The following is an 18,643-nucleotide window of genomic DNA, read 5'->3' as shown; positions in this document are numbered from 1 at the left end:
CCTCTACCTCATTTTCTTCATCTGTAAAATGAGGGCCATCTACCTCCTAGGACTGTTATGAAGATCAAATTAGGTACTATTTGTAAGTGCTTAGCACAGTGCCTGGCACATAGTAGGTATTTAATACTTGTTTCCTTCCCTGCCCTTTCCCATTGTCTAACTTTTTTTTTCCTGAGGAAATTGGGGTTAAGTGACTTGTCCAGGGTCACACAGCTAGTAAGTGTCAAGTGTCTGAGGTTGGATTTGAATTCAGATCCTTCTGACTCCAAGACCAGAGCTCTATTCACTGCGCCACCTAGCTGCCCCATTGTCTGGCTTTTTAAAGCCCTTCCCAATCTAGCTCCAACACACTTTTATAGAATTATTTCACACCATTCCCCCTCATGAATTCTATATTCCAGCCAACCTGGCCAGCTTGCTCCCCCTCGTACATAACATTCCAGTTCCTGCCTTCATACCTTTCCCCCATGTCTGGAATATTGTTCCTCTTTGCTTCTGTCTCTTGAAATCCTTCCTATATCTCCAGGCCTCAGATCAAGTGCTACTTCCTACATGAGGTTTTTCCCAATCCTTCAAATCACTTTGTATTTTTTTTTATTTATTTATCTGTGTACATGTATCTTTCTCTCCACCCTACCCTCATTCTCATTAGACTGTGAAGACCTTCAGGGAAGAAATGGTTTTATTTTTGTCTCTGAATCCCCAATGCCTAGTACAGTGCTTGGCACATAGTAGGTACTTAATAAATGCTTATTTTATTTAATTATAAATTCTGCCCATCTAATTAAGAGAAGAGCCCCCTTTGCAGAGGAAGTGTTTGGCCACAGCAGGGGTGTATATGAGACACCAGGTATACATGAGTCCAGCTTTGTGTCTTTACCTCTGTAAACATATTAATATAATTGAAGTGTCCATGACTATCGTTATTCATATGTATGCAATGGTCTGTGTCTGCCTGTGACTCTACATCTACGCATATGTGTCTATGGGTGTGGGAGGAGAGATAGCTTTGTGTCTATGTCTCTGCATATGTATATCTTTTGCCCTGTCTAGTCCCATCTTAGAGACATCCCCTCCCCCCAGAAACCATGGCCAGTATAGCGTGGGTACGGAAGTGGGCTGTTGCTGTGGTGTTGATTGTGTCACTGGGACTGGCAGCTGCCACAATACCCACTCTCCTGTAAGCTTGGGATCTTCTAGAGAGACCATTCTCCCTGCCCCCAGACGCCACAATATTTATGTAGGGAGAAGGGAGAGTGCTACAGGTATTGGAGTTGGGGTGGGGCGAGGGGAATTCACTGCAAAGACACCCCCCCATCATCTCTGACCAGCAGGAGGAAGGACCAGGAGGCAGCACAGCCTGCAGAGGAAGGTTGCCTAGCAACTTGGGAGACTTTACTGCAAACTCACCAAATCCCAAAACTCCTCAGTTCTAAATTAGGAAGACAGAAGCATGGAGACAGGGCCTGATACCCACTTTCCCACTTCCCCATCCATCCCCATAGGACCCTAGTGATAGAGTTCGTCAGGGAAGTTACCTAGCCTAAGGTCTTATATACTCCCAATCAACTAAGAGGCTTGAGCACCTGAGGCAAGTTATGGTTTGTTGGTGTCAGAAAATGGTATTTTGTACCAGGAATTGATTAAATTCTCACTAACATGGGTGAGCCTTCAATAATTGGGGAGGGGGGAGATTCCCTAAAACTTTGGAAACCCAGCTCTGGAGAACCAAGGTAGTTAACTCTATCCCCACCCTTGCTAACAATTAGATTTTTCTGTTTTCCCCTTTGGTCCCAAGAACTTCTGTACTATCCTTTCAGATAAGTGAACCAACCTATGCTTTTCACAAGCCCACCCTTCACCTGAGCCACATATGTGGGCTTAATTACCAGGCATCTCCAGAGCTTCATCACCTATCTTCTTTCCTCTCTGAACTGCCCTATCAGCAATTCTCTTTTCCCCCTCTTCGAGCTTGTTGATTTAGAATTTTCCGTTTTTCTCATAACTACCTTACCCTTACTCATACAATATCCTGCACCATTACCAGCCCTAAGGTCCAAGACATGAGATTTTCCTTTCTATGTGGATTTCTCCATAACTCCCTTCCCCCAGCCTTTCAGGATACATGAATTCTCTCCCCTAACACTTCCCTGACCCCAGAGAGATAACTAGAATCCTCATGATTCACTGTGCTTAAGGTTAAAATGGTTTTCTTCTCCAGATGAACAGAGAAGGAAAGGGGCAGGTGTGTATCTGAGAGCTGAGGATTCCTTGGACCTTGAAGGAATTTACCCCACAGCAAAGGGTAGGAGACACTGAACAGATTCTAGGAGGATAGCTCTCTAGGGAGGTGCAAGGGATAATGGGGAGATGGTTCTTGAAGATCCCTTCTTACAAATATGTATACATCATGTGTATATGTAAAGTGTATTATACAGTACTCAGTATCTGCGTATCACAGGTTTGCAGGTTGCAATTGCATATATGTCTTTCTGAGCAGGATGTGTGTATGTGTGTGTGTGTTAGGGGACGGGTGCCCATGTGTATTTGAGCTAATCTATGTAGAGTATAGCAGTGTGTGGGTGTACAGCTCTCTGTGGGGTATCTGAATTTTCATGTATTTGTGTATGACTATGTGCCCATCACTGGCCTTCATAACTTGCAGGATGAATACATCTGCGCTGTACTGGATGTGAAGAGTAGACAATCTTCCCACATTTTGGTGAGGTCTGTGTGTGTTGCTTACTTTGGAGATTCGAGTGAGAGTGGGGAAAATGGAAGAATTGGGGGAGGCACATCCCTAAGTGGAGGAAAACAAAGGGAGGGGTATCTCTCTCGAAAAGCTGGAGCCTCAGGTAACTGTACTAAGATATATGTGTCCGGATGGAAGGGTGTGTGTCTCTGAGAGGTCGGGGGTGTTTTTCTATTTCCCGTACTCCTTGCCTACCACTCTGTGCTGTATTGGGGAGTGGAGATGGTGGGGATTATTGCGTGGGAGTTTGGGAGGCTGTAGGTGTGTAGGAGGAATAGAGGAAGGTGTGTAGGTGTAGGGGCTGGGGCCGCCACTGGTGGGGGTTGGTAGGGAGGGGGGAAAAGAGGGCACAAAGGGGGCGGAGCCTCAAGGCGTAGTCTCTCCTCTCCTCTGCCCACTCAAGTTAAGACTCCTCCTGATTGGCTACCCTACTGTGGGCTTCAGGTTACATCCCAGAGCAGTCCCGAGCGCGGGAGAGAGAGGAATAGAGTCGGGAGCGGATTTTGCACTCTGAGCCGGGAAACCAAAGTCCCTGAAAGGCGTCGGACAGCTCACCGCCCCTGCCCCCGCCCCCAGCCCCGCCCAGCCCAGCCCTGCGGTCGGGATGGATTGCTGCACGGTAAATACAAGGACCACCAGAGGAGGGGGTCTAAGGGTGCTAGTGGGACCACATAGGGAAAGTGGGAGATGAGGGGTGGGCGAACCTAGGGAGGGAATTGGGCCGTTAACTAAAGGAAAAGGGTAGGTTGGTGAAAAAGGGTGCTTGGAGAAAAAAAAATGAGGAGGTGAGGGCGGGGAGGGGGGTTCGGTGGGGTGGGGGGGCGTCCTCCCTAGGCTTCCGAGCCCAGGAACGATTCCCCAAAGACAGCAGTCGTGGTTAGAACACGAACCTTTTTGATCGTTTCATTGTTGGAGCTGACCTGGCCGGAACGGACAGTAGTCTTTGCAGGGTGAAGCAGCGGCAGGACAGAGGTTAGATCGTCAGGACGCACTTTCCGATAAAGAAGGGTAGGAGACCCCAAGAACAAGAAGGTTGTGGTGGATCTCTCCCTGGGAATCTGTAGACTCAAGACCAGTCTCCACCTACTGGCAATCTCCTAAGAATCCAACAGTGCCCAAGGTGGAAGTAATCAGTTAATTGGTTAATACTGATCTTGGACAAGAAGCAATCTGGGTGAAAGAGTTCTAGCCCCTTTCCCCTTCCCCTCTTCTGCTTCAGGGAAGGTGTGGAGATTGGATGAGATGACCTCCAGAGGTCTCTGCAGGAGAAGGAAGGAAATATCTGTCATTTATCACCCCCCACATAAGAAATCAGAACGTAGCAAATAAGAATTTGTCTAGCTGACCTAGGAACGGTTTGGATAATCTTACTTTATTCACATCTTTTCATTAGTCTAAATCAGTAGAATTGCTCTCTCAGGAAGATTATGGGCTCAGGGCCTCAGTCACTCAAGACAGAGATAGGCAGTGGGGAGAGAAAGGTTCAATGTGGGAGGAATGGTACAATTCAGTGAGATCACCCAGAAAGGAGAGAAGGAAATTGAGGAAAGGAGGGAAGAGTTTGTAGGTGAGGTAGGATTTGGAGGAGGAAGGGAAGAAATGCTGTGTGTGAATAGATATTGGTTGCCCAGATCATGGCTTTCCAACCCTCTGAGTGTGGTATAAAGAGACCCTGCCACTAACAAGTGGCAAACCCTACTGCCTATCAGTTAGGAGTAGTGCTGAGAGCTAAGAGGAGTGGAGAAGAGAGGGAGAGAAGGGTTTGAGGAAAAAATTAAGACTTCCTGAACAATAAAATGTGCTGAAAGGTGAGAACAAAGAGTACAGATGCCAGAACTAAAGAAGAATTTTAGTCCTGGAAGTGGAATAAAATAATATTTAGAACTTATGCATTATTTTTAAGGTTTACAAGATTTACATGTGTTATTTTATTGATCCTCACAACAATACTGTGATGTAGATGCTATTATCCCCCTTTACAGATAAGGAAACTGAGGCTGAGAGAGATTAGAGTGATTTGCACAGCTAAGAAGTATCTGAGGCAAGATGTTAAATCAAATCCGCACGACTCCAGGAGCAACACTATTATCCATTCCCTAAATGAACTGTCTCCTGTATAACCTTACTCCTCTGGGTAACTAGAGTTTTTGCTTTTATCTCCCCAGCAAGTGGGATAGAGGGGATGCTACCTAAATGTCCCCCATTGACAGAGGAGTCCAACCAAGAATAGAGCCCTTCCTGGAAAGAATTTTAATGAAGGCAAGAGGAGTTCACTAAGAGAAATTAGGGACCCTCCTTAACACTGCAGTCACTCCTACAGCAAAATGCCTTGGAAATTTAAGCTGGATCACACACTTTCCCGCCGCCCCACATACACACATACATACCCCTACATCAGGGGGATTCTCTTCCTTTGAGTTGCTCATTGCATCCTCTATTCTCCTAGGTCTGTCAGATAAACAGGATGGGTAAATGAGGTTCCAAGATTGTGAGTGGTGAGTTAGTTTTGCTACTGCTCTGGAAAAGGGAAATGTGGACACTGGGAAGAAGATGGGGACTGAGAGGTGCAAGCATGGTTGAATTGTAGAGTAAGTATATAGTTGGAATAGAGGTGGTTAATTTCTGTCCCATCCTCTATTCTTCAGAAAATCCCTTAGTAATATTCACAGGAGATTTAGGTGTTAGAGATCATTGTTGAATCCCATACAGGAACTAGAATAGGCAAGAGAAGCCGTATAGGACATCTCGGGTATTTAAGTCTAAGCAATGAGTGAATAGAATGGGAATTAGGATACTTGGGTTCAAGTTCCAGGTCTGCCACTGACTGTGTTTCTGACCATGGGTAAGTCACAGTACTCTGGGCCCATATTTCTCATCTGTAAAATGAGAAAATTGGGCCAAAAAGTCTCTAAGATTCTTAAATTCTATTCAATCTCAACCTGAGTTTTATCCCACCTTGTCCTTCTTCTTCTCTCCCTGTTCTATGTTACTTGCAAAATTTCCTACTGATCCTGACTGTAGAATTTGGGACAAGGCCCAGCCCTACTTTGTTCCTTACTTTCCCTTGATACTGAAAAGATAGGAACAAAAAGATGTGAGGAAAGAAATGGTAGACCTCTTAAGGGAAAGAGGATAGAGGGGGAAGTGCCTTTCCTGTTGATGCAAGCATTATAGGTATTAATTTCCAAAGTTTTGTTTTGCTTACACTTCATTTCACATGAAAATGTGAAGAATCCCTCCCAGCTCTACCCTTCTTCCCTTCCAACTACCTCTCTCTTTCCCCAGCTCCTGCTAGGTAAAACTGAGGTGGCCCAAATGAAGCCACAGAATCATAGCCTCTGAACCAACCTTGGAATTGAGACCTGCCCCTTTCCTTCTTTCCTTTCTCTTCTACTGGGTTGGCTGGTCCCTGAAGACTGAAAGGAGGGGCTAGGAGTACGTGAGGTAGGGGGAGAGCTTTTGCTTGTCGTTGCAGGTTTTCAATCTGAATCCAGCCCTGGTGGATTCAGATTTGGCAACTGTTCTTCTGGGAAAGGATACTTTCCCCCCACCCCACCCTACCCCTACCTTATTCCCTTAGCTGCTGGGGTTCTGGAGAGTGGAACTAGTGGTGATCAGTCTGTGTCCAGCTCTGGAGCAGAAAAACCACTTGAGAGTTGGGGCAGAGGAGAGGGGGACCGAGGTCCTAGGGATCTGAAGAAGGAAAAGGAGAACGGTAAGCTTAGAAAGCAGAGAATGTTCTAGACCAGAAAAGATAGGAGGACAGGGTCATCACTCTAGCTTTTCAATAAAGCCAGGGACACTTCACTGGGATAACAAATGAGGGAAAAACTTAAGTACCATTCAAAAAGACTCCAATATAGTTGTAGGCCCAGAAAAGGGGCTGAGGACGGGGGTAGGTGCATGATAAGTATATTTCAGAGGTGAGAGTTAGTATTGATGATTTTTTGCTAAATTAGACTCAGGTGTACAGAATTTAAACTGGTGTTGCCCAAAGCCCTAGCAACCAGGTTAACCAGGCCCTAAGGAAGTGGTCAACTGAAATTCCACAGAAGAAATAGTTTCCTGCCTATCTTATCTCCTCCTGCCCCCCAGTGCTATGTCTTATTTTGTTTCTTTTCTGCTCCAGGGGCATCATTCTCTACCCTTCAGTCTCAAATACATACACCCTATTCCCTCTTCTAAGAAGAGGAACCATGAGAAGGCAGACTTCAAATCCAATTGACTAAGTTCTACCTAGGGTTTCTTTTTACCTGCTCCCAGAAGACTTGAGACAAATATAACATAACATAGATGGTGACTTGATAACTGGTGCCCTCAGAACTGGAAATGGGGTGAAAGTGGTTCTAGTGGTCACATGTCCAACAACTTCCCCATTCCCCTACCCTCCCACATGTAGAAAAACAGTAGGAGAAACAAGGTCACCATTGGAAGTCTTCAAGAAACTGGAAGAAGGTTGCTAGAAATGAGGATCAGAACCTAACTTACATACTTCAAAATAAAACTCGGAGAGGGAAGGAAAAAAAGCAGAGACTACACAAACCCCATGAACCTGAGCTCCAATCTATTCTGGATCTCAGACTAATGATATGATTAATACCATTCTCACCTCCCCCATCCCCAGCCATGCCTAAGAGAAGCTTTCACGTGAGTCTATGTGGTATCCACCTGCCTTTGGAAGTCAGAGTAGCCTTAGACTTAGGGTAATAAATCTTTTTTGTGTGTGTTATGGATCCCTTTGGCAGTCTGTTGAAGTCTCTGGACAACTCAGAATAATGTTTTTTAAATGAATAAATTAAAACACATAAGCTTACCAAGGAAATAAAAAATTAGTGAAAATAAAGATGTAATTTTTTTTCTCCATCCAAGAACATGGACTTCCTGAAATCTATCTTCAGACTCCAGGTTAAGAACCTCTTTTTAAATTTGCTTAATCTAGCATTGTGGTTCAGTTTATTCACATTTTATGTTGTCCCTGATTCATTCTCCCATACACACACCATAGAAAGGCCTTTCTGCTCCAATTTATGTTTCCTTCTTCCCCTTAGTAGGTGGAAATGAGTCTTTTCTCTGCTTCTTTTCCCATCTGGACTTATAAACTGTCTCCTCTCTTTTTTGTCTCTCAGCTTTTCCTGGAGGAGGAACAGTCTGGGTAGGAAAGTAATAGAAGGAAACCTCTAAATCTAGGGGTCCCCATCCTGTTGGCCATAACTGAGATACTCAAAATCCTTGAGGCTCTTCAAGCCTGTTGTCTTTGGCCCTAAATCTAGCATCTAAATCTGTGAGAGCCCATACATCCCCTTAATTCACTTAATTCACCTTACATATATCCCCTTAATTCCCTACTTCAGCCAATCTGTAATTTCATCAGTTGTGTACTCCCTCCATTACAGCAGATTGCAACCCATCTACTCTTCTCATTCTATGTCACTGTTGTCCATGTGCTATTAACCTTCCATGAGGAAAAAGAGGGGAGAGGAAGGAAGAGCAGAGTTTGATCACTACATTGGAGGTTTTTCCGCTAGATCTCTTGATATTCTATCTATACTGCTGGAGTGTGTGGGTTGTCCTTCAATTATCCCTTGATCTTGCTAAAGATCAGCCCACCTTTTTTTCCTGGTCATATGGACCTCTGTGGACATTCTCTAAGTAATTTCTCCTTCAAAATCATTAGTAACAGTAGTAGCCTACTCTCACCAATAAAAATCGACCCATATGCCTACTTTCACATCTCTACAAAATTTTTATGAAAATAATCTACATCAGCACGGAAAGCATTGTTGATGAAAGTATGAGAAAAGAACTGGCAAATTTTCCAAAGAGTATTCCACAGTAGATTCCATTTTTGCAATGACATAATTGACTGGAAGGTGTAGAGAATCCAGCTCCCATTTATTGTTGTTGCTGCTATAAAAGCATTTGACTTAGTAGAACAAAATGTTTCTTTAAAATGATTCCTCTGACAAGGCCCCCCCCCCCCAAATCACACTAGTCTCCAAATAAGGAAAATGCTGCTGATTCTTCTCTGCAGTCCTGGATTCTCTAACCTGAATCTCTTATAGATGGAAGATATCTCAGATATTACAGAGTTCAACCTCTCTTTCTTACAGCTAACAAAACTATACCCCCGGAGAAGTGGTAAAATTGGGAGTTCTGAGTGGGTGTGGGTAGCTCTGATCTAGATCTAGTCTCTGATCAAGTGGATCTTGGGGGAACCAGAACCCTGAGGGGGAGCTATGTTCCCGGCCTCCGTTTCCTGTTGTTTCTGCTTCTCCATATTCTGGCTGGCTCTCCAGCTCCTCCCCCATCTCCTAATTCCTACTGGCAGTTTTTCCAGCACCAAGAAAATGGGTTTCCTTTCCTGCTAGAGTGTGGCTGTGGTCAGCGAGGCTCAGAGCCCTCTCCTGTCCCTTAAGGACTATTCTCCACCCAGGTTTCCTGTCCCCAGGTTCCTATCTCTGGTACACAGCTACTCTCCTATGCTAGCCTCCCTTTCTTCTCCATCTATTCTTGTCTGCAGTCCAAGCTCCCCAAATATCTTGACTCCGTTCACCCCAATAACGTCCCTTCCCAAGTCTCTACGAAGCCCTGTCACCCAAAACCCTCTGCTTCCTGGTGTCTCCCACCCCAGCTTTTCTAACATCCAGCTGGAGTCTCTTCTCATCCCTGACCCCCAACTGCACCCCATCCAGGCATATCTTCTTTCCCTCCCCCAATCCCCCAGGAGAGCGCTTGTTCCAAGCCAGACGATGACATTTTGGACATCCCTTTGGACGATCCTGGCGCCAACGCGGCTGCGGCCAAAATCCAGGCGAGTTTCCGGGGCCACATGGCTCGGAAGAAGATCAAAAGTGGGGAGCGAGCTCGGAAGGGCCCAGGCCCCGGGGGGGCGGGCGGCTCTGGGGGCGCCCGGGGGGGGCGCGGGAGGCGGCCCCAGCGGAGACTAAGCCAGGTAAGGGTTAAGTGTCACCATCTATCCCCAGATCCCTCTCTCAATTTTCCCAGCATGAGTATTCCTTCGACCCCCCACCTCAGTCCTACGAGCATTAGGAAGTCTCCTTCCGGGGACCCTTTCACTCCCGAGGTCCTAAGAGCGGAGCAGCTATTTGTATTGTGGGGGAGAGACTGGGGGGGGTCGAAGCCCCTACCCAGGTGACCGACTGCATCAGAGGGCGGGGCGGGGGGGGGGAAGGACCTGTGGATTCAATATTTCCTTCTGTTTTTCCTTCTCTGTCTCTCAACCCTTGCTTGCCCCACGACTGAAGGTGAACTGACTGTTTTCTAAGGTAATTATTGTGTTACTCGGGAGGGGCAGGAGTTGTGCTAGTATTAGCCCGGGTGTATTAGTATCTTTGTTGGGAGGGGCCGTGTCTGTCCGTGGGAGGTGTCAAATCCTTCCTCTCCCTTCTTTCCAATTCCAAGGCTACCAGACACCACCTGCTGCTGCTGGGGCCGGAGGAGGCCGGGGGGGGGGGGGGGGGGGAAAGGGGGGCCGATGGTTGGGGGAAGGGAATCCTGTAAGAACTGAGTCGGTGACCCAGAGGCAGGGACAGCATGCATACCTGGACAAACATGTACAAACGGAGTTACTTCCTTGAAGTCACAGGCATACACAGCGATTCGAACATACGCAATTTCTTTCGCTCATAGACACCCTTGGGAGGTCATTTCAGTTCAGTGACTGGGGGGCGGGGAGCAGTTTCTAGATAAGTGGAAGTCCCAGACACCCTCCTCCGAGACCAATCTCCTTGGCATCTTAGCGGGGGTGCAGATAGAAGGGAGAGAAAGCACTGGCTTCTGACCCCAGCTGAGGTTAAGGATGGGGACTAGTGGAGCGAAGAGAAGGGAATGATGTTCAGAGCTTCTCTCTCCGCAGTTCCCTAGGTGAGGTGGATGCCATGTCCCCTTCGCAGTGACAAGACTTCCCTGCAATGTTTGTGACTACTCCCCCACCTCTCCTGCCAGCCTCAGGAGCCCACACGCCACCGGGAGACCCCTCCCCCTCAGGCCGGCTCCATTCCGGAGTCACTCTACCTGTTCGCCAGTCTGAAAAGGGACCTGATTTCCCTATCTTCTTTACCCCTCTCCTGTCTGTCCTCCTTTCCTCCACCTCCTCGTTTTGCCTAACCTGCTCCACCTCCACAGCGCACCCGCCCTGCATGAACTCACCACCAACTTTACTAAGCTCCTCTTCGCTTTCTCTCTGCGGATTGCTGAGGGCGCCCCCAAGTAGTCCAAGTGTGTGTGCTCCCACTAAGGAAATCCTGTTTGTTTCTGCGGAAAGCCGAAGGATACGCCTGTCTCCACCCCTACTCACTGTGCTGCTGTAACCATCCCCATCCAGCCCACCCAAGCTCCAAGACTTTGGGCCTTCTGCTCCTCCACAGGCAGTCCCCAGTTTACACACTCGGGGTGAGGGGAGGCTTTTGGGGGTGCCGGAACCCTTTACTTCTGGGCATGATCCTATTCTGGTTGGTGGGGGGAGGAGCGGTTTCCCGTTCCAGAGGTCCCCTGAAGTGACGGTGATTGCACGCCCAGTCCCACACCTGCTTGTAATCTCCCAGTCCTGAGCCCATTCTACAGCCCTATGCCCCTAGCCTCGACTGCTGCGCATCCCGCGACCACCTCTCCAACTCTCTTCTTGTTATGCAAACTCCTAGGCCGAGGTGATCGAGAGGGGGTGTGGGGGGAGTCAGAAGCTGCCCCGCCCCTTGCCCTGCCCTGCCCTGCCCTGACCGCCCAGCCCCTAACCGGGCTCCTGGGGCTGTGGCAGAAGGGTTTTTAAATTTTCGTGTGTGCATGTGACCGCTCTGGGTTGGAATGTGAACAATAAAGAGGAATGTCCAAGTGTTCCGGGCTACCCTCGAGAAGGGGTTGGGATGGGTTTACAGAGAGGGAAGGCCCTGGACTGGACTAGCCCCAACCCGACTTAGAACTTTTAAAAATACAAAGAATTTTACTGACAGCCCTGCAAGACAGGTAGTACCAGTATCCCCATTTTACAGATGAGGAAGCTGAGAAATAGAAAGGTTTATGTGACACAGCCCAACAGTTTGTAAGTGACATGGTCTCAATACCAAAATGTGTCTGGAAAACTCTACCAAAAAGGTGAGGGAGGAATCCACCTAAGACACGAGTGATCCAGATAGATTTGGCTGACTGCCTGAGCACTCTCCACGCAACCTCTCTAGATAGTCACTCGCTCTCTGGCTTCAAGGCTCCTTAGAAGTTAGGCCCATTCCATCCACTGGAGGAGTCATACATTCATCTACCCTTTAAAAAAAAAAGCCAACGATAAGTCCTGAAAACTAGGACTTTAATTATAAATTCAAGTCCCTCGGGATAGAGGCAGTAGAGCATAGAAAGTTGTCAAACAACCATGGGGAGCTTGGACTTGGTGGTGGTCACAGTGCTGGCAGAAGGGGACCTCTCCAGTAGCCCAACATCTGTATTGCCTCTCCGGGGAAGTGAATCATAAACCCCTGGGGCCTTGGCATCCTCTCTGATGGAAGAGAAACAACTCCTCAAATAAAACCAGAGATCGTCATCCTTCTGTTTTCCCGTCCTCCCCTTGAACTTTTGGAACTAACACTTGTTGCTAAAGGAGAGAGTTGTTCCCTCAACTTCATCTAAACTTCTCATTTTCAACCCCTACCTTCAATATATGGCTGTATGACCCCAGGACCAATTCCTCAAACCAAAAATGCCCCAGGTTTGGGATCCACACCACAGTTTCTGACCCAGAGCCAAGCCTATTGTCTCCCTTCAATTTTCCTGGGCTAAATCTCCAGCTCAGATGCCCTTCTTGACTCTCTCCAGTCCTCAAATATCCTGTGGGAGGGTAATATGTGGTAGGGATGTTGCCTCTGGTGTACCCTAACCTGACACCACCCTTTCCCTTCCTCTTCCCACCTCCAGCCTCCTCACCTAAGGTCATTGCCCCCATATATCTCCCTTGGCTTCTTAATCCTCTGCTTCTGGAACTTCAGTAGGCAGAATACACCTACCACCAAGAACAGCAAGCCCAGGAGGACACCTATCACAGTTCCTGCAACCCTGCCCTTGGAAGGATCTGAGAAGACACAAAACCCACAGGACACTCAAAGAAAGACCTTGGTTGTTAACCATCTTGTACAACCCCACCTTTAACACACATTCCCCAGTCCAGGTCTCCCCACTCTAGTCCTGTATCTTTCAAGATTGAAAAGTCAGAGCCCCATCCCCATACCAGTCACTGCAAGGGTCAGTTCACAGAAAGCACTGCCTAACTGATTGGCAGCCACACATCGATAGACTCCAGAGGAAGTGAGAGAAAGGTTGGTGAGGATGAGCCGACCAGAGACTTCATCTAGGAAAAGGAGGGGAGATGTGATGGAGTAGCTATGCCCATAGGAAACAGAAAAACTGGGTGATATGGGACATTCAAGGGCAGATTGCAGTTCATTGACATGTTACAGGGGCTGTCTGCTCTGTCACACTCCACTATGCTATAGACCCCTTATATCCTGAGCTCTGCCACAGCCTTTCCCAACTGCTGCTACTTCTTTCCTACCTCCATTAACAGTCACAAGATCATAGACTCAGGGTTAGAAGGGACCTTATCAGCCATCAATCCCAACCCTATCATTTTAAAAATGAGAAAAATAAGAAGCACAGCAGGGTTAAGTGCCCAGGGTCACACAGCTCATAAGTATCTGAAACAGGATTCGAGCTCTGGTCTTTCTGACTCAAAAGTCCAATGCCCTGTCCATTATGTTGTGCTGCCTCTTAACAGTGAGAGCATAGGGCAGGGCTTCTATGAAGTTTGGATTTAGTCAAAGGGCCACACTTGGGGACCTAGAGGGCCACTTGTGGCCTCAAGGCTGCAGGTTCCCCATCTCTGGCATAGGGTGTCAAATAAAAGAGTGATCAGGGATTTTCCAAGCTGCTGAAGCCCAAGTAGGGGACCAGAACTCTTGGCCACATAGATTCCTGGATGGTCCTAAGGATAGACCTTGCCATTTTAGGTTCTCAATATCTTAAATATTGATTTATCGCAACCCCACTCCCCTTTCCCCCCTTCACCCTACCCCCCCCCCCCCACACACAAACACTTACCTTGTACCATGCTGCCAGGAGCTGGTGTAGGAGCAGAACCCAATCGAACCCAAGTGTACACAGGACGGGGGGCACCCCCTGAAGAACTGCAGGTCAATGCAGCACCCCCTCCTACTGAGATCTGCCCACTTTGTCCACATGTGGGCTTTGTTGGGGGTACTGCAGAGGAAGTGTTTTAGGTGAGAGTTAATCAATTGGGCATTTATTAAGCACTTGCTATGTATGAAAACGAAGACCAAAGTGAATCAGTCCCTGTGCTCAGGGAATTTACATTCTCTCCTGACACTAACATAAGAAAATAACATAAATATAATCAAATACAAGATAATAGGGGAGGGAAGAAGGGAAGGTAGAGGCACAAATGGAAACTGGGAGCAATCAGGAAAAGTTTCATATAGGTGGTGGTGCTTGAGCTGACTTTTGAAAGATGCTAAGGATCCTAAGACGTGGATGGAAGAATGGAGTATATTCCACCCAGAGGAGGCAACAGAAATAGGAGAAGGAATGTCTTGTATGAAAAACACTAAATAGGCCTCTTGAGCTAGACTGTAGAGTGCCTGAAGGGGTGTAATGTGTATTAAGTCTGGAAAGGTAGGTGAATACCAGATTGTGAAGAAGTTTAAATGCCAAACACAGGAGTTTGTATTTTGTCACAGAGGCAATAGGATAGTTCCTGGCAGCTTTTGACCAGGGAAGTGACGTGGTAAGATCTATTTTAAGAATGTTGATTTGGCAGTACTGTGGAAGATGGATTGTTGAAGAGAAAAAATGGAGGCAGGGACAGGAATTAAAGATAGTGTTGAAATAGTGAAAGGTGATGGAGGAGTGAAGCAGTGTGGGTATGATGTGACTGCAAAGAAGGAAGTGAAGTCTAGGGTTGGTGTGGAGGTGAAAATCAACAGAACTTGGCCAGTTGAGAAAAGGGGAGGTGGGGGGACATTGAAGATCAAGTAGGACTCTCAGGTTTCAAAACCAGGCGACTGAACTGATAATGGTTCTCTTGGCAGAAATAAGAAACAGGGTGATTTCAGTGGGGAAGGAAATCGGGGGATGATAGAGTTAATGATTTGTTTTGGATGAATTGAGTTCGTGGTGCCTATGAAATAGTGGACAAAGAGCCAGGCTAAGAATTAGAATCCCTGGATTCAAGTTCCCCCTCTAAAACTCACTGACTGTGTGACCGTGGGCAAGTCAGCTTTTCAGACAACTCCCTAAGACTATATAAACTGAAAAGAAAGTGTTTTCTCTTCCAGAAGTTTGCTGTAACAATGAAATCACAGATCCAGGCCCTATCTCCTATGGGAAGTTAGATAGGTCCTATAGAGACAACTAGCTATGATTAAATATAATGTTGGTGCTCAATGAAGAGTCAGCTAGTAAGTACCAAGGACCCCATTCCCACAACATCTTTGCCTTTGTGCTTAGGAAAAACTGTGTCTGAGCCTATAAATGAGAATTTCCTCCTTGATTGGGCTTTTGGAGGAAGAGCTCAGCTAAATTCCCATTTTAGGGGATAAGGTTCAAAGAAGATAGAAGATATACTCCTGTGTGCCCAATGAGTCTCTCTAGTGACATGAAACCTAAATCAATGGAAATTATAACTATCCCAGATAATAGGGTTCTACCTCATCTCAAAGAGTCTCCAAGTGAGGTTGTTGGGGAAGAGAAATGTTTCCTTGATTTCCCTAAAGTGCGTGACCTTGAAGTTCAGAGTAAAGCTACAATGTATAGTGGAGGAAGCAGGAAGTGGAAGAGAACTGTCTTTTGGTGTATATGTATCAAGTATGTATGCATGTATGGGCCTGCCAGATCATGGCCTATCCTTACCCAGCACCGTGAGATTGACCAGCCCCAGGCCATTATTATAGAAGTCTGGTGGATTGTTGACCTGGCAGAGGTAGGTTCCAGTGTCTGAAGATCGAATATCTGTCAGTCGAAGTGTGGCTACCCCTCCTGTAGGGGGATTCTGCAGCAGAGTGGCCCTCTTTGCCTGGGGACCCGTCAGATATAGCTCCTTATTGGTGAAATATAGGATCTTGGGAAGTGGCAGAGAAAGGGAGATTACATACAACTTTTATGTGGCTATCAACTTCTGTGATCCCTTTCCAAAAGTCAGGGACCAAGACTCTCTCCCTCCCATAGTGCCTAAAATTTTGCTATTAAATGTCTTAAGAAGTGTTCTTTCTAGGTGAAGTCTTAAAACAGCCATGCTCCTGATAAACACATAAATCAAGTCACTAACTTCTAAGTCACTAACAGCTTAGTTTAAACTATTCCATTGACTCACTTTTCTCTGGGACAGGAGGAGCTTGGGACAGCATGAGCCTAAGTCTAGGGTACAAAGGGTGGGTAGGAGGCAACGGAGCTAATCGGGGAAAGGCTATGGAAGGAAAGGTGAATAATAGTGATAAACTTCTACTTATCAATTTTGTGTAGAGTGGCCCTGCCTCTATCATGGGAGCTGTAATAGGAACAAACATCATGAGAGACTTTGCAGTTATCATGTCCTCTCACAGAAACTGCTATATGCAAGATTCCTAGCTTTCTATTATCTTTGGATGTTGGGAGAGGTTTGTCGGTTGTAGACATGCTAGAGTGAGTGGAGTGGGGGGAGGGGAGGGGGGAGAGGGTGCCTGGATTACTTCTTTCAAAGTAGGGGAAGGGCAACAGATGTGCCCTTAGGTCACAGGAAAGGTTGGTAAAAGGGGAAGGGAATTTTCAAAACCTTTTTTTTTGAGGGGGGGGAAGGGGGGGGGGTGGAACAGCAGCTTTTATGCTTTGGTCTCCTGGAGTCTCTTCCTTGTGACTCATATCCAGACAGGAAATTGTTTGATCAGGGTGGGAAAACCATATATTCTAGACGCAGGGGTAGGAAACCTGCAGCCACAAGACCACATGTGGCCTTCTAGGTCCTTGGGTGCGGCCTTTTGACTGAGTCCAAGTTTTACAGAACAAATCCTTTTATTAAGGGGATTTGCTCTGTGAAGTTTGGATTCAGACAAAGTGCCAAACTTGAGGACCCAGAAGGCCCCATGCGGCTTCGAGACCGAAGGTTTTCCATCCCTGTATCTAGAGATTATTTTCCCCCTTTACCTAAGTAGACCCAAAGGAGATACATCCTTACATTTCTCCCCCTACAATTATAGTGAGGCTGCCTCTACACTGGATAGTTGCCTTCCTCTCCCTTCTTCCTTCCACCCCCATCCCATTCTAGGAGACCTTAGACCTCCCAGTTCACACTCACAGTCTCAGCTGAAGAGATGGGATTACCCGGCTGGACAAAGCTCCATTTCAGTGCAAAGTTTTCTCCCACGGATGTGTAATAGCTACAGGTCAGCTCTGCAGCCTCACCAGCAGGTTTGCTCAGGGGTTCAATTGGCACTTTCACTTCCACAGAGCATCCTGGGGCTGGGGGAACCCCAAGGGGAACAGGGAGAGACTTCAGATCCTGGCCAAGGAGGATGGAAGCAGGAAGGGAAGACCAGGGCAAACAAACCCCTGTACTCCATCCAAACTCCCCACCTCTCTTCCAAAAACAATGTTAATCTGGTGTCTAGAACCTCTCAGAACAACCGGCTCCCCACTTCCCTCCAGCACAAGTCATTTGGGTCATTCCCTCTCCCCCCTCCCCCACCTCCTGTACACACACCTCCTTGAAAGCTAAGGTAAAGGTTTCTGGGAGGAAGGGAGGAACTTCTGCTGGCTAAGCTGGGTCTGTGGGTAAAAGAGCCTGGGCCAGATATGAGGGTATGTTTGTTAGTTTCCGTGAATCTGCCTTAGGGTATAAAAGACCAAAGTAATCCCACAGTCCTTAGAAATCTTGTCAGCAACCCAAATATCTCTTCCACCTTCAGGGCCCCTACAGTCCACTCACTTTCACCCATTCCTCATTTAACCTCAGTTTTCAGGAGACTTCTCCCCATCCTACTCCACTCAATTCCCCCTTTTAAAATTGTCTTGGTTTAGCCCCCATCCTTCCCCAGTTCTGTGGCCCTCTAGCTATTCAACTTCTGAGGCAGATGAGGGAAGGGAGGTGTCATGGGGGTGATCCTGAACTATAGAAGTTGAGCTAACAGAATCTTCTCTCTCCCCTTTCCTTCTAATCACTGCCTCCAACACACATTACCAGCCAACAAACAGCCCCCAGCTCCTCACCAATCAGGTAGATGAGGGTCAGCATTGCCCAAAACACTAAGGATCCAGGGAGCCAAGCCATGGCTGCCTTGGGCTGTCCTTCTCTGTGTAGCCTTTGTGGGAGGAGAATACCAGGAGTGCTGTACCTAGAGGTAAGTGGGACTGACTAACACAAAGAGCAAACAAGGGGGAGAGGCCCTGGCACCTTCAGGAAATGGTGCTTTACCTGGAAAGAAAGGCATTGGGGAGAGCAGAAAAACCTTGGGAAATCCAAAATGGGGATCAACCCCAGGCCAGGCTAGGTCTACAGAAAAGAAACCCAATCTCAACATGCCACAGAACAAAGGTGTAAAGGACAATGAGGAGTAAAGGATTGGAGGCTGGGAACAATGACAAAACAGGGGCTAGGAGTCGGGGACTGAAACCAGAAGAAAGATTCAGGAGGTTCCTATTCATTTTGACACTGAGAAATAATAACACTGTTACATGCAAATTAATACACAAATGAACATTTTCCATTCTTGGACTACTATCTTGGTGGATGTAATGTGCGATAGACATAGTGCCACTTTAGCATTATGCTTATTGCATAGATAGCCACTGGGCCCTTCCCAGCCTTTTAGTGACCCCTGCTGCCATAAAGGACGGTTTCTTTCTCCT

The 18,643-nt window shown here is 47.0% G+C and overlaps 2 protein-coding genes across 5 annotated transcripts; one reads left to right on the top strand and one right to left on the bottom strand.

Moving 5' to 3' along the window:
• Positions 1–727: 727 nt before the first annotated feature.
• On the top strand, positions 728–11,602 carry NRGN (neurogranin). Its single transcript, XM_027877592.1, is given in 5 exon segments — positions 728–3,371; positions 9,477–9,665; positions 9,667–9,704; positions 10,018–10,038; positions 10,629–11,602. Coding segments are annotated over 3 exon segments (237 nt in total). The 5' UTR covers positions 728–3,356; the 3' UTR covers positions 9,700–9,704; positions 10,018–10,038; positions 10,629–11,602.
• VSIG2 (V-set and immunoglobulin domain containing 2) lies at positions 11,344–18,240 on the bottom strand. 4 transcript variants are annotated; one of them, XM_027877586.1, is made up of 8 exons: positions 18,189–18,240; positions 18,005–18,085; positions 17,094–17,257; positions 15,677–15,884; positions 13,850–14,008; positions 12,981–13,100; positions 12,680–12,824; positions 11,706–12,254 (listed from the first exon to the last, which is right to left on the bottom strand). In XM_027877586.1, the coding sequence occupies exons 1-8, from the start codon at positions 18,223–18,225 to the stop codon at positions 12,122–12,124; spliced, it is 1,047 nt and encodes a 348-aa protein (XP_027733387.1). In that variant the 5' UTR covers positions 18,226–18,240; the 3' UTR covers positions 11,706–12,121. The 4 variants fall into 4 exon arrangements, with proteins under 4 accessions (XP_027733384.1, XP_027733387.1, XP_027733386.1 ...); XM_027877583.1 differs by having other exon boundaries at positions 11,344–12,254; positions 18,005–18,204; XM_027877585.1 differs by having other exon boundaries at positions 11,706–12,025; positions 18,005–18,211.
• Positions 18,241–18,643: the final 403 nt, after the last annotated feature.

This window comes from Vombatus ursinus, unplaced genomic scaffold (assembly GCF_900497805.2).
Source record: "Vombatus ursinus unplaced genomic scaffold, bare-nosed wombat genome assembly UNPS02014813.1, whole genome shotgun sequence".
Classification (NCBI taxonomy): Eukaryota; Metazoa; Chordata; class Mammalia; order Diprotodontia; family Vombatidae; genus Vombatus; species Vombatus ursinus.
Note: the sequence above shows the minus strand (reverse complement) of the source record. Positions and strands in the feature narration are given on the sequence as shown.